This window comes from Glycine soja, chromosome 18, assembly GCF_004193775.1.
Source record: "Glycine soja cultivar W05 chromosome 18, ASM419377v2, whole genome shotgun sequence".
Classification (NCBI taxonomy): domain Eukaryota; kingdom Viridiplantae; phylum Streptophyta; class Magnoliopsida; order Fabales; family Fabaceae; genus Glycine; species Glycine soja.
The window spans coordinates 43380485-43392965 of record NC_041019.1 but is presented as its reverse complement, the minus strand read 5'-3'; the positions used below and the strand labels follow the sequence as shown (position 1 = coordinate 43392965).

Sequence of the window (12481 nt, the reverse complement as noted above, 5' to 3'; positions counted from 1 at the left end):
AAAGAGTTTTTAAGTAATTATACTGTACATGTCAAACAAAAAAACAAATTAGTCTATGCCTCTTAGAATTACGTTGCAGCGAACCTTGGGACTCAACGTAAATTAGTAACTACTGTGTTCATATGCATTGAAAATCAATAATGACTTTTGAAGTGTAGTAAACAAGAGGAACAAATGTGTTCAATATATTCTTAAGCAAGTTTGGCATATATAAATTACATGAATGTGTTAGAGTATTCAAACCATATCTCACAAGATGAGCTCCACATCTAAAAGGTGTTGCAAAATCAACTATGTGGAGTTGTGTGAGTACAAGAGAGACAATCCTGCAAGCACACAAAAAGATAACTATTGAATCATATTTCAATAGAGTGTAATATATTTTTTTCAGTTTTTATGAATTATTAATTTATTATTTTCTTGGGACAGAAAATTATAAAGGGATCTCACGAAAAATTATTATCTTATTATTTTATCAAGTTTTTCAATTTTTTACATTAGCCCAAGTCGGGACCACACAAATTTATTATTTTAGAAAGTTTATTAATTTACCGAGTATTAATTTAAAGAATTTCTACCGTAAATTGTTTTTATTCATTCATAACTAATTACATAATTAGTTTTAAATATAATTTATTATATAACTAGTTTATTTATAACCAATTATATATTCATATTTTAAAAATAACTAATTATATCATATTATTACTACTTATATACAATTGGTTTTGATTATAGTTATATTTATTTATAATCTAGTTATTTGTTAGTTATGGTTATAGTTATTTAAATACTCAAATCATGAGCATCCCTAACCGAGATAAAATATAAACAATCCGACCTTTATCTGACAGTAGTTCTGAGAATCAAGAGATATAATTCAAATCCTATGGATAAAGAAAGATTGTTTCATGTTGACAATTATGTAAATACATAGAAAATCGACAAGAAATCCAGATTTTGATAACCTTGTAAGAACAGAAACCAAGATACATATGGTTTTGATCAGTTCAATTTAAATTGTGATGGAAAATATACACTTTGACTTTTGATTATGGACCACAAATTGCACCTGTTTGTTTTGTTCATAATGAATGACATTATAGTAATGTGATGAGTTAATGGAGGTGAAGAAGAGAGCACTCGAAACTAAAATAAATATATGCTCAGAAAAATTGAGGCAGTAAATGAAGGAATATGATTTTTTTTCAGACACTAAAGAAAGAAGCACTAGAGGAAGCATATCTTTCAAATCATTGCACTGTTGTTGAGACGAATGAACATTGAGTCCTCAAGTATGGACATGAATCTACACGCAGATATGCAATCTGTTTGTCAAAGTCTAGATCAAAATTTCAACATTTCAAAACATTTCTCCCTGGTGTGTGTGAACATACACAAATGAATAAATAAATAGATACCAGCTGAATAGACTAGTATATACTGAACATTAATTAAGAAATCATGCTACTGGGCTTCCAAACGAACCTTCATTAGTTTTATATTTTCAAGAAACATATAACAAAATAAATCTCCAGATATATGTTAATTGCAACAAATGCGACGGCTAGGAAATTTGACTTAAGAAGAATTTCAAAGGATTAAAAAAATGGTTGAACTACAACCGAAAAAGCAGAGTCAACAGGCTTTGGTGGTGGGGAAGGAAGTCAGGTAGTCAACATGGAGAAGACTTTTTTACATATTATAAAGCAAAAGATAAAAATGTAGAGAATCAACCACATGGGTAGTGTTGCAGTTGTTTACAGGGTTCAAAATTAATGAACACCTTAAGGACCCACATTAGACCCTTGAATGTCTAACAATCAGAACCACAACGAGAAAAAAAAATTATATATAGCACAAAATGTAACATGGAAATAAAGCAAACTATACATTGCTTACATAAACATGGTTCATGCCAGCCACACCTAAACCTCCGAATTTTGTTATATGCTTTACTACTTGCCGCATCACAAAATTCTCTCAACCGCGGAGGAGAGAAGCAGAAGGTCTAGGATAAGCAGAAGCCTTTCTAGGGGCATCTGAACCACCATCGCCACCATTGGTACGGCCGGGGCCGGAATTGCGTACATGATGCTGTTTATGATCAGCGCCTTTTCTCTGCATGTTCTTTGATTCCTGAAGCTCCTCCAATGCTTTTACCACCTCATCCATATTCGGCCTGCACTTAGGCTCTACGGAAAAACATTGCATAGCAAGCGCAGCTGCTGCTTGAGCTCGATTCTGTGAATATTGACCTTCGAGACGGGGATCCATTACACGGAAGACTCTTCGTTTATTAGATAGATAAGGCTTGGCCCATTCAACAAGGTTATGCTCTCCAGTTGGCTGGTTCTTGTCAATAGCTCGTCTTCCTGATATCATTTCCAGAAGAACTACTCCAAAACTATACACATCACTCTTGGTAGTGAGATGACCTAGCGAAACAAAAATTATTCAGTGATGTAAAGTAATAGGCAATACTATCTTGTTTGCCCATTAATATGAAAAACTAAAAGCTGCTCAAATCTAGTAAATTCACAAACCACGATACAGCAACAAATTCTGTAACTGACAATCAAATGTAAGATAGAAGAATAGACAAATTTTTCCAAAGAAAAATGATGCTAGGGGAAACCATGGTAACTGGCATTCGGCAAAATCACAAAGTTTCAGGGTACTTGCAGGTGTAAATGAAAGGATGCTTAAAACTCTTCTGATAGAATAGTGTAAATGCCTATTAAGAAAATTTGAGTAACTAGACTAAGAAAGTAGCCACAAAATCTTATTTTATGTGATAATATATTCTATCAACCAAAACAGTACATCATGAGGATGAAATCTAAGCTAGGAGGACAATATGACAAAACCACAGTTGATACCTGTCGCTAAATACTCTGGTGCCGCATATCCACGGGTTCCCATGACCCTAGTAGAGACATGGCTTTTATCACCAGTAGGACCATCTCTGGCCAACCCAAAATCAGAAAGTTTGGCATTATAGTTCTGCAAAGCAACATGCAATGAAGCAGCTCAGTAATGAACACTAAATAACTCATATTTTCAACCATAACAGGGACATGCTCAGATTGCAATTATGTACATACTGTATCGAGTAGGATATTTGACGTTTTAAAGTCACGGTATATGACTTTATGTTCTGTACTATGAAGAAAAGCAAGACCCTTTGCAGCCCCTAGTGCTATTTTCATTCGCAAACTCCAAGAGAATGGCTGAAAGTAAGAACCTCCTGTATTTATGATGATTTCAGGCAAAATTATCATTAGAACTCAGAGGATTACACTTTAAATTATTATTCTATTGCTACTGAGGGAGAAGAAAACTTCTTTTAAGGGGAACAGAAAGGAATAAGAACTATATATTCAACCAAAATAGAAGGTACTAACTTCTGAATAGATGATTTTCCATGCTACCCTTAGGCATAAATTCATAAACCAGAAGCCGATGTTCATCCTCAAAGCAGTATCCTATTAACTTGACAAGGTTAGGATGCTGTAGTTGGCCAAGATAGTTTATTTCAGCCTGAGAGTCAAACAAAACAAGAAAAGAAAAACATCAACTATTATTCAATCAGTTTTTGGGCATTGATCAAACTTCGGTTTCATAGTCAACAAGTCCATACAGTTCCACTGAAAATCCCCAAAACAAAGTAAGACAGGCAGAGTGGAAGAGTATCCATAAATGCTTAAAGTTACCTAGGATTTTGTTAATATACAATGAATTAAAATTTAAAGCCAAAGCAATAAGCATCCATAGAAGAATTCAATTGATACTAACCAACCACTCTCTGTGACCCTGGAGCCCATCTTGGTTAAGCTTCTTAACAGCAACAATCTTGCCTATTCCTGGTTTGGTAGCAGCAAGTGAATGCTCATCAATCCAGCCCTTAAAAACTGAACCAAACCCGCCCTCTCCCAAGACACTATCGGGGCGGAAATTTCTTGTGGCTGCTCTTAGCTCATGATAGCTGAAGCTTTTCAAGTTGGAAGATTGCAAGATCTCACCCTCACTCCGAGAAGTGACGGGTATGGAGGCTGATGAGCTCCTGCTATTTGAGCTGATGTCATGGCCACTCCTGCTGACACTTCTAGAAGTGATCCCTACATCAATACAAAGAAAAACAAGTTCACAAAGACTCATCACTTATAATACCAAATTCACATGGAATCCCAAAAGCCCCAAATTATCCTTCTGTTGTCTTAACAGCAATTTCCCTCATACTGAGATAACACTTTTTTTCTCCAGAAAAATTACCTAGCAGAAAACATTACTTCTGATGGTATTAAAAAAGGTGAAAAACTCATAAATTAGTTTTGTTACGGAATAGTAGTGCAAAACCATTCAAAGATTTTCCAACCCCATTTTTACTCCCATTCCAAACCAACCCTAAGTGAAAATTTCAAAGGGGTAGAAAAGCTACAATTCTCATGAAGACTCAAACCTAAAGTCTATCAATCCAATGGGTGGGTATCTCAAATCTTCATGGGACACAGATCACCATATCAGAAAAAACATAGAAGCCTTAACTTGCAAGGATCTCAATCATGTGCTATAGACTTAGATACATGAACATGGCTTCACAACTATCCATAAAGCTAACAACTTTAAGCCTATTCCATGTTCATTTCCAACCCCAGAAGAAAAATTAGCTCATTCAAGCATTCACAGAGAAGAAAATGAAGATGCAAGCACATAATAAAAACTGACCTGTATTGGAAGGACTCACAGCCTTAATCCTATTACTCCAGCAAGCACCCATCAACAAAATCACCCCTATGACCAAACTCAAAGGTTACGCCTTTCAGATGCAACCAAAAACAACAAAGTCTGAAACTTTAAGGGTGATAATGCAAAATTAAAAATAATGGGGGCAAAAGGGGGCAACAAAACACCCCAGAGTAAAAGACTGTTAAACCCACCAAGATGAAGGCAGATCTCAATGATTACGCACTCAGTAACATTAGCTGATATTTCAGAAACCCTTTTTTCAGCTTTCTATCATTTGGGGTTTGATGAGAGGAGAAGGATCGTGGAAGGAAGCACGAAGGTTCAAAAGAGGAACTTTGATCACTTCGTTGATGGAGGCTTTTGTAAAATGATTATTGGTAGCCTTTTTTGGACCCTTTTGCCAAACCAGAGAAAGTAGAATAGAAGGTTGACTTCACCTTTTACCTGTTTCTCCTCTTTTTGTCTTTTTTCTAGCCAACATTAATTAACGGAATATAAACCATAATATAATTATCTGAACATAGAAAAATATAATTACATATATGGAGTACTTATATTTTCTCAAATAAGTGATATATTATTTTAATAAGAATTTAATGACTAAAAGTGTGAAATGATTTTACATTATCTAATTATAATTATTTTCTGGATTATTTTAAAATAATTATTTTAAAAATTAATAAATTTATTATAATTATTTTAAAAATTAATAAATTTATTATTAATTATGAAGTATGATTGAAAGCACGTGTAAAATTTTAATTTTATATTATTAATATATAAATTCTTTTCTCTTAATTTAAAAAATGCTCATGAAATTGATAAACTAAAAAAAGTTAAATTGTTTGTTGGTGATTGCATCTTACTATCATTATAATGATGATGAAATGACTTATAACTATTCCTTGTTTAAGCTTTGTAATTTTTTTGTCAAAAACAAAAACCTTTGTAATTTAAAGCTTAATTTTTACACTATCATTATGTTTTTGTCGGTCAAGGAGTCGTGTCTTATACTCTTATTATAAGACTTTGTCCCCAGGGTTATTGAATGATTTGTGTATTTATTTTACAATTATTAGATCACTTATTTTATCAGTCTATTTTACTACTCCCTTCTCATTTTATTATAAAGTTTAAATTAAAAGTGTAGTTTATTCTTTATTATAAGATCTAATTTAAAATATTTTTATATTATATTTTTATAAAAATATTCTTAAATAAAGTTAGTTATAAAATAACGTGACAATAAAAAAAATAACATTAGTGTTTGTATTTTCTTTTTCATAAAGATAATTTTGAAGGAAAAAAATGTAAATTCAGGATAAATTTAATACTCTTAATTAAATAAACCATTTTTTTAATATTGATGTATTCGTTAATTAAATCTTATAATATGAACTAGAAGGAGTATTATAATAAGATTTCCATTTTGCTATTTCATTTTATTTAAAAATTATTTATTGTTTTCAACGTGAATAGTAAATAAATAATTTTATTTTGAATAAACTTCAAATACTTATTTTTTTACTATAAAAGTGTAGTTGAATTTAATTCAAATATCCATCATCGTGCTTAATTAGAAGTTTAGATCGTCTCAAACTCCTATAAATTAAATTTATAACATCATTGTTGTGTGTAAATTTTATTACACTTTGTTATTCTAATGAAATCTTTACTAATTTGAATGTCAAGCTGTTTTTTATAGGTGGTGCCTTTTATCTATAGTGTCTCAGTCATGTCGGAGAGTTGTATCATTTTTAGAAAGGAAAATCTCATACCTTGATTCATGTAAACTATACTTATATCAATATTAATAAAACCCTAGCTGCACCTGAATTTTGTTCTACGAATAATTCATATTGGCATTATAATATTATATCAATATTAAAGTATATTATTATTAATTTATTATATTATTATCTTCGATATTAACCTGAAAAGGATAGTGTGTTAAATATTTATGAATATTTTTTTGGTAGAAAAATATTGATGAATATGAATGTAAAAAGATAAATAAATGCACTAGCGCATCAAGTCAAGTCAAACTAGTCTCAATAAAATTATCACATGTTAAAATATGATTAAAAAAAATTGTATTTTTGTAATACGCAATTACGGACTTGGCCGATTTCAGGACCCTTCCAATTACGGGTTGTTAAAGGTATTGGGTTTTATAATAGATGACGATCAACTCTATCAAGTGACTAATAATTAATTCACTCATCATAATTAATGATAGAAAGAAGAAAAAATTTTAACTAATTTTAGAAATTTAGTAGTACTGGTAGTATTTTATAGTAACTGTGACGAAAGTTACACTAAAATTCTAAACAATAAATGTTAATAATAAATAAGCCCATCATCAATATTCAATTATGATGACCTTTTCACCTACTACTAGATGGAAAGATAATTTCATGTGTGGGTTAATGTTCCATGGAAGATTCAAATCTTGCACATGTGTGTATTCATGTTTTGATTATTACAAACAACTGGGTCCAATGATCAGTGAATGCGTAAGCCATGTTTACTTTAATAAACAATTGTAAGATTTGTGACAAAGATTACTACGAATCTTCGCAAGCAATTCTGCAGTTTAGAAATGATCGTAGTTGGCTACAGCCAACCGTGTCGTATACACCAATCTTTGAGTATTTTTAACGATTTTGGGTGCCATGAGTGTATTTATACTGTAATATTTAATTTTGTAAGTGATTTAATCAAAATGTTAACGTCCGCAATTCAAGGCCCATGAAACAGAAAGAGATTGTACATATAAAATAAATAAAAATGTCAAAATAATAATAATAATTTGTTACAAGCAAGAGTTATATAAATTGTTATATAATTTTATTTTATGAATAAAATATTTTAAATAAAAATATCATTAGAAATTTTTAGAGATAAAATAAATTTGGATATATATATATATAAGAATGACGAAGTTTCATTGTATATACATATTATATATATCCAGGTCAAATGAATAATTGGATAAAAGACAAGTCAGCCAAAGAAAATTGAATGAAAAGAAATGGAATTGAAGATTCAAAATAATGTGACAATTTGGTGAGCTACTTTTCCGACTAATGCCATAGAAATTGACAAATACTTGGCATAAAGTAGTCATTATCATGTGAGCGGTCATCAAGAATCAATATTCATATTTCACAAAGAATGGTATTCTTTTGAATTGTATGAGTTAAGGACCAGGAGTGAGTTCAATCCGCATAGCACACTTGTTAAGCCTAAATGTGTTTATAAAAGTTTGCTAACTTTTGGTATGAAAGTTTTTTTTATCGATAAATAAATGTTAATTATTAGTATTATTTTATATGGAGGATTTGATATGAAAATATACAAATACATGTTAAGATAATAAATATAATTATCTATAGTGGACGTTGAGTCCTTGGAAGTTTTGTCTGCATTGCATTATTCATGTTATATACTGCCTAAGGGATAAGGGAATACTAATTTGGGTAAAAGTATTTTAACCTAAGGAATAATGCTTAATCTAATATGATAGATTCAAATTATAAAAATCACATTCTATTAGATTGAGTTGCTACATAAGATTAAGAGGAAAGGATTCACACGCTAGTTTTCTCTGGTTATTGTTTAGTTTTGTCTTATGTGATTTCTGTCTTGATTTACATTACTTCCACTCACATTCTTTAATTGCTCAAATAATCCAAATTGATAATTGTCACAATTCATTGTGGAATCTACACTCTGACTCTACTCTCCATTTCTATGTGGTAAACTAAAGAAATTTATAAGCAATTGAGTGACCCACAACCATTCTTAATCTTAGGGTGTATTTGGATTAAGGCTAAAAAACTTCTAAACGTTCATATGTGCATTCTGAGACACCAAAAGTAAAAGTAACTCTTTGTTATTTTTGGAAAAAGGTCAGTTCCATTTAATATAATTGGTTCTTAAACATGCACTTAAACATTATTTTTGTTCCCACTGCTACAAAAAAGTCATTTTACGACGCGTTATCCACATCGTTCCTACCAGACGCGTCGTAGTTGGATTAGCGGTGGCAATACCGTAAATATGTTACCATTTTATGTGGCATGTGCATGGCGCGTGACACGTTCAACAACGTTCACTGGGTAGCACGTCTTTGTGGGTTATGCAGTAGGTAAGTTAAGGTGTTTTTTAAAACGCCGTCGTTGAAATTTTGAAGGGCAACGACGTTTTCTTGATCCACCGTCGTTAAGATTGAGGTTTATAATGTTTTGCGCGGCAAACACTCGCGCTCGAGCTCCCGCTTCCCTGTTTCTTTGAAATTTCGATCTTTTGTGACCTCTGTCGTTTGCCTGCATCTCCGTCGCACCCCTGTGACCTCGGTCGAAGGGCGTAGTACATTGTCGCACGTCCGACGTCTCATCTTGTCTCACCACTGCGCAAGCCACGAAGTTTCCCTTTTCAGAGTTGTCGTGCCCTACAACTTGTCTTCAAGGTAAGCTTGTCGATGTTTGAAATGTCTTGTTTAGTGTTGAAGAAGTAATTATTAACGGTTTACTGAAGTTGGAATGTTGTCGTAACTAGGTTGTTGTGCAAATGTTGTCTTGCCCTAACAAAGTAATGTTTGAATGTATGACTATATATAATTTTACTTTGGTTCCACACACCAGATATGATTTTTCATGTTTACTGAGAAGTTAATAGATACATACTGCTTTTTAGTGTCAATAACTTAGATAATAATGTGTAATTTCACAAAACTTCAAGAGTGTGAGGGTAATTTGTTCTAATAGTTATAACTTTGGCATTACAAAGGTGATTTCTTGTTTCTGAACGAGTTTCCAAACAGGCATTGGAGTATGTAGCTATGATTGGGATGATAACATAGACAACAATGTTGGATGTCGAGAAAACATTGATTTGGCCATTGCATCTTGAAAGCAAAGGAGTATAGTAGCCTTAGTAGTTACTGTTTTAAATTTAGATAAGAGAGATTGCTAATTAAATTAACACTCAAGTGAATCCGGTGAATCGGATAGGCCCCTTTCTTCTACAATTTCTGTAATGTTTTATGTTACATACTTTTTAAAGGCTTTTGTTGGCATGAGTGTGAATCCCCTGAGCTATGATGCTGTAGTTATACTTGGTGATCGATGCCCTGCATATTTGGCATTGAACCGGTCAGTTATTGGTTTGTGAAAAATTTCATGGAAAATAAGAAGCTAGTTGCATCTATCTGCCATGGGCAATAGATCTTAGGTAGCTGCTACCCATGTTAAGGTATAATCAGTATTCATTTACTTATAACTCTTGTGTTGAAGTCAACCAAATCATCAGAAATGAATACTTAATAATGTGGTTTGGAAAGGAAAAGATGTTGATAGTTTTTGTAGTTTACTGTGCAGCTCTGTAAGGGAGAGAAAAAAGGGATTTTGAGAGACGGGAGCACCTGTAGTTGCCAGCTAGATTCATTTAGTCGGTGTTGCTGAAATGTTGATGCCAAAGTTAATGATGTTTACAATTTATATCATAGGAGACATTTTGTCAGTTTTATAAGCAATAATGAAAATTACATTGTTTAGGCAAATTGAAATTCTCTTTAATGGATTGGTGAAGAGAAGAAAATTAACTGCTATGTACTTAAATGTCTTGATTTGTTCAAGGGAAAGTAACTCTTTTTTAACCAAGTAAGGGATGGAAATTTGGAGAAATTGAGTGATCATATTAAAATGTAAGTGGACTTTGGTGCTCATTGTTAGAGTTAGGTGGTTAACTGATACATGTCTCATGTCTGCATAAGCTGACTAAAACTTGTAACAACTTATGTTGAATTAGCTTATTCAATAATCCTGTGGCCTTTAGTAGTAATCTTTCTAGTCTCTAAAAGAATTGACAAGGTTTTCTACAGTGATTATATGAATAAGTGGAGTACTAGTAATTTGGAATTTGTATTTATCCATCTATTTGCTTATACATATAAGATTAACTTAAGTTTAATAAATGCTCTACTAATATAAATTTAATATAGTGATTCTCAAGATAAATGGGGTGCTGAGAGAATAAAGAATGCCAAATGGTGTTGTATTTATCCATCAATTGGTCTGATTTTTCACTAAATTCTTAGGAAGATCCCCTATACTCTCCACGCTTGCTAGAAAACTGAAAGACTGAGCCTTCCCTTGAGATGCTTGTTCATAATGCTTGTTTTCTGAGACTTATGTTGGAATCAGCTTCCTCAATTTCCTTGGCTTTTGTTACATAGTGTGGCTTGAGATGCTTGTTCATAATGCTTGTTCATAATCAGCTTCCTCAATATTCTTCAGAATGTTTTTTTGCATGATGCATTTGTTACTACACTAAGGAAAGCTGAGCAATTTCTTTGGGCTAGTTCTGAGATGGATTCTGTGAGTTCTATCTATTTGTTACTTTTTAATATACTCCTGTATATACATACCGTGATATACTTAACTAAGTTCTGCTTCTTTTTTGGGATGTAGTTTCGAGACATGGTAAAGAATTTGATTGAAGCTCAGAAGTGGGCAGAAGGGATAAGAGGCTGCGTAACAAAAATTGAGTTATGGTTGTGTCATCGGGACTCTAATGACAAGAAAGTTAATTTAGAATTCATTGATGAGTTACTGAAATTTACTCCTGCACCATGCAATGAACCTCTTTATCATAAATTGAAGGTGCTTCTCTTAACAAGCTGTCAATAATCCCTTTGGTAGTTGCAGTTTTCTGCCATATTTTTTTGGTTAACTTATGTTGATGCAGGACTATGCAGAGGAAGCTAGGTTGTTAATTCAGGATATTGATACTGCTTTGTCAATGAGTTCAAATGTAGTTTCTCCTAGAATCATCATATGTCTTTTCTTAATAACTTTATATTGATATATATCTAGTAACAATTTATGTTCTTGCTAATTATAATGGCATCTGGTAAGTAGTAATATTTTGAGTCTTCTTTTCAGTCCATTAAATTTGACTAAAATTATTTATTCCAGATGTCTGAGTTGGAACTTTTATACTCCAAAGCTTGTGGCCTACCCATCTACATGAAAGAAAGTAAGAAATTGGAAGGGAAGATTTCTTCAACCAAGGTAAATGTTGTCGTACATGATAGTTTGGCACATTATTTCAGCTTTCTGGTTGTGTGCTTAAGTTTCCATTTATATTGTTTATATTTTGAAACTATTTTTCTCTCCAAAGAGCGATTTTTTATTTACAAGGTCAGGGATCTGTAGATACATTTTGATTAGAATGTGCTTGTCACAACTTAAAATAGAATGCGAAACCATCTTTCCCCTCCAATATTTGACACATACACATTGAACCTTCAAACCAAAAAAGGAAAAAAAAAAAAACAATGACCTGTATTGGGTTTTACAAAAGCAATTACACTTGGTGTTTCCTATCTCTAGTCTAAATTTGTGAGATTCAAAAAGAGGATAGAAGTTTATTTTTTTTGAGCTTGAGGGTTACAAATTCTTAGGAACGAAATTGAATCTGATCCAGAAAGTTACCACTGCTGGTTTAGTTGATATGAGATTTTAACACCCACCCCCTCACGCCCAAAACTTGACATCTGGAGTTCACCTGATTTTTATCTATCTCGCTTTATTAGTTAGAGTTCATCTATATTCCCTGGTACAATGAGTTTTGGCTCACGTTCTGAACTGCCTCAATTCTTGTGCTTTAGTTGTTGTGCTGAACGGCCTCGCTGATTTCATCCCATCCCTCTCTCCCTCGGGTC

General features: G+C 32.5%; 1 protein-coding gene and 1 long non-coding RNA gene across 3 annotated transcripts; one reads left to right on the top strand and one right to left on the bottom strand.

Annotated features, from left to right (window-relative positions):
- Window positions 1-1667: 1667 nt before the first annotated feature.
- Window positions 1668-5147, bottom strand: LOC114396355 (receptor-like cytoplasmic kinase 176). Of its 2 annotated transcripts, none has more exons than XM_028358279.1 (7): window positions 4941-5147; window positions 4729-4819; window positions 3799-4121; window positions 3408-3543; window positions 3108-3250; window positions 2883-3006; window positions 1668-2438 (listed from the first exon to the last, which is right to left on the bottom strand). In XM_028358279.1, the coding sequence occupies exons 2-7, from the start codon at window positions 4778-4780 to the stop codon at window positions 1984-1986; spliced, it is 1233 nt and encodes a 410-aa protein (XP_028214080.1). In that variant the 5' UTR covers window positions 4781-4819; window positions 4941-5147; the 3' UTR covers window positions 1668-1983. The 2 variants fall into 2 exon arrangements, with proteins under 2 accessions (XP_028214080.1, XP_028214079.1); XM_028358278.1 differs by having other exon boundaries at window positions 4729-4794.
- Window positions 5148-11340: 6193 nt separating this feature from the next.
- On the top strand, window positions 11341-11789 carry LOC114394904. The gene is made up of 3 exons (XR_003662876.1): window positions 11341-11417; window positions 11503-11568; window positions 11733-11789. It is a non-coding gene; the product is annotated as an uncharacterized LOC114394904 (long non-coding RNA).
- The last annotated feature ends 692 nt before the right edge of the window (window positions 11790-12481 follow it).

Bases quoted from the DNA above. Each gene is read 5' to 3' on its own strand.
- LOC114396355 (XM_028358279.1), bottom strand. From the start codon at position 4,780: ATGGGTGCTTGCTGGAGTAATAGGATTAAGGCTGTGAGTCCTTCCAAT. The intron at 4,122-4,728 runs GTCAGTTTTTAT...GTATTGATGTAG, and splicing joins TGTGAGTCCTTCCAATACAG to GGATCACTTCTAGAAGTGTC. The intron at 3,544-3,798 runs GTTAGTATCAAT...TTTGACTCTCAG, and splicing joins AGGGTCACAGAGAGTGGTTG to GCTGAAATAAACTATCTTGG.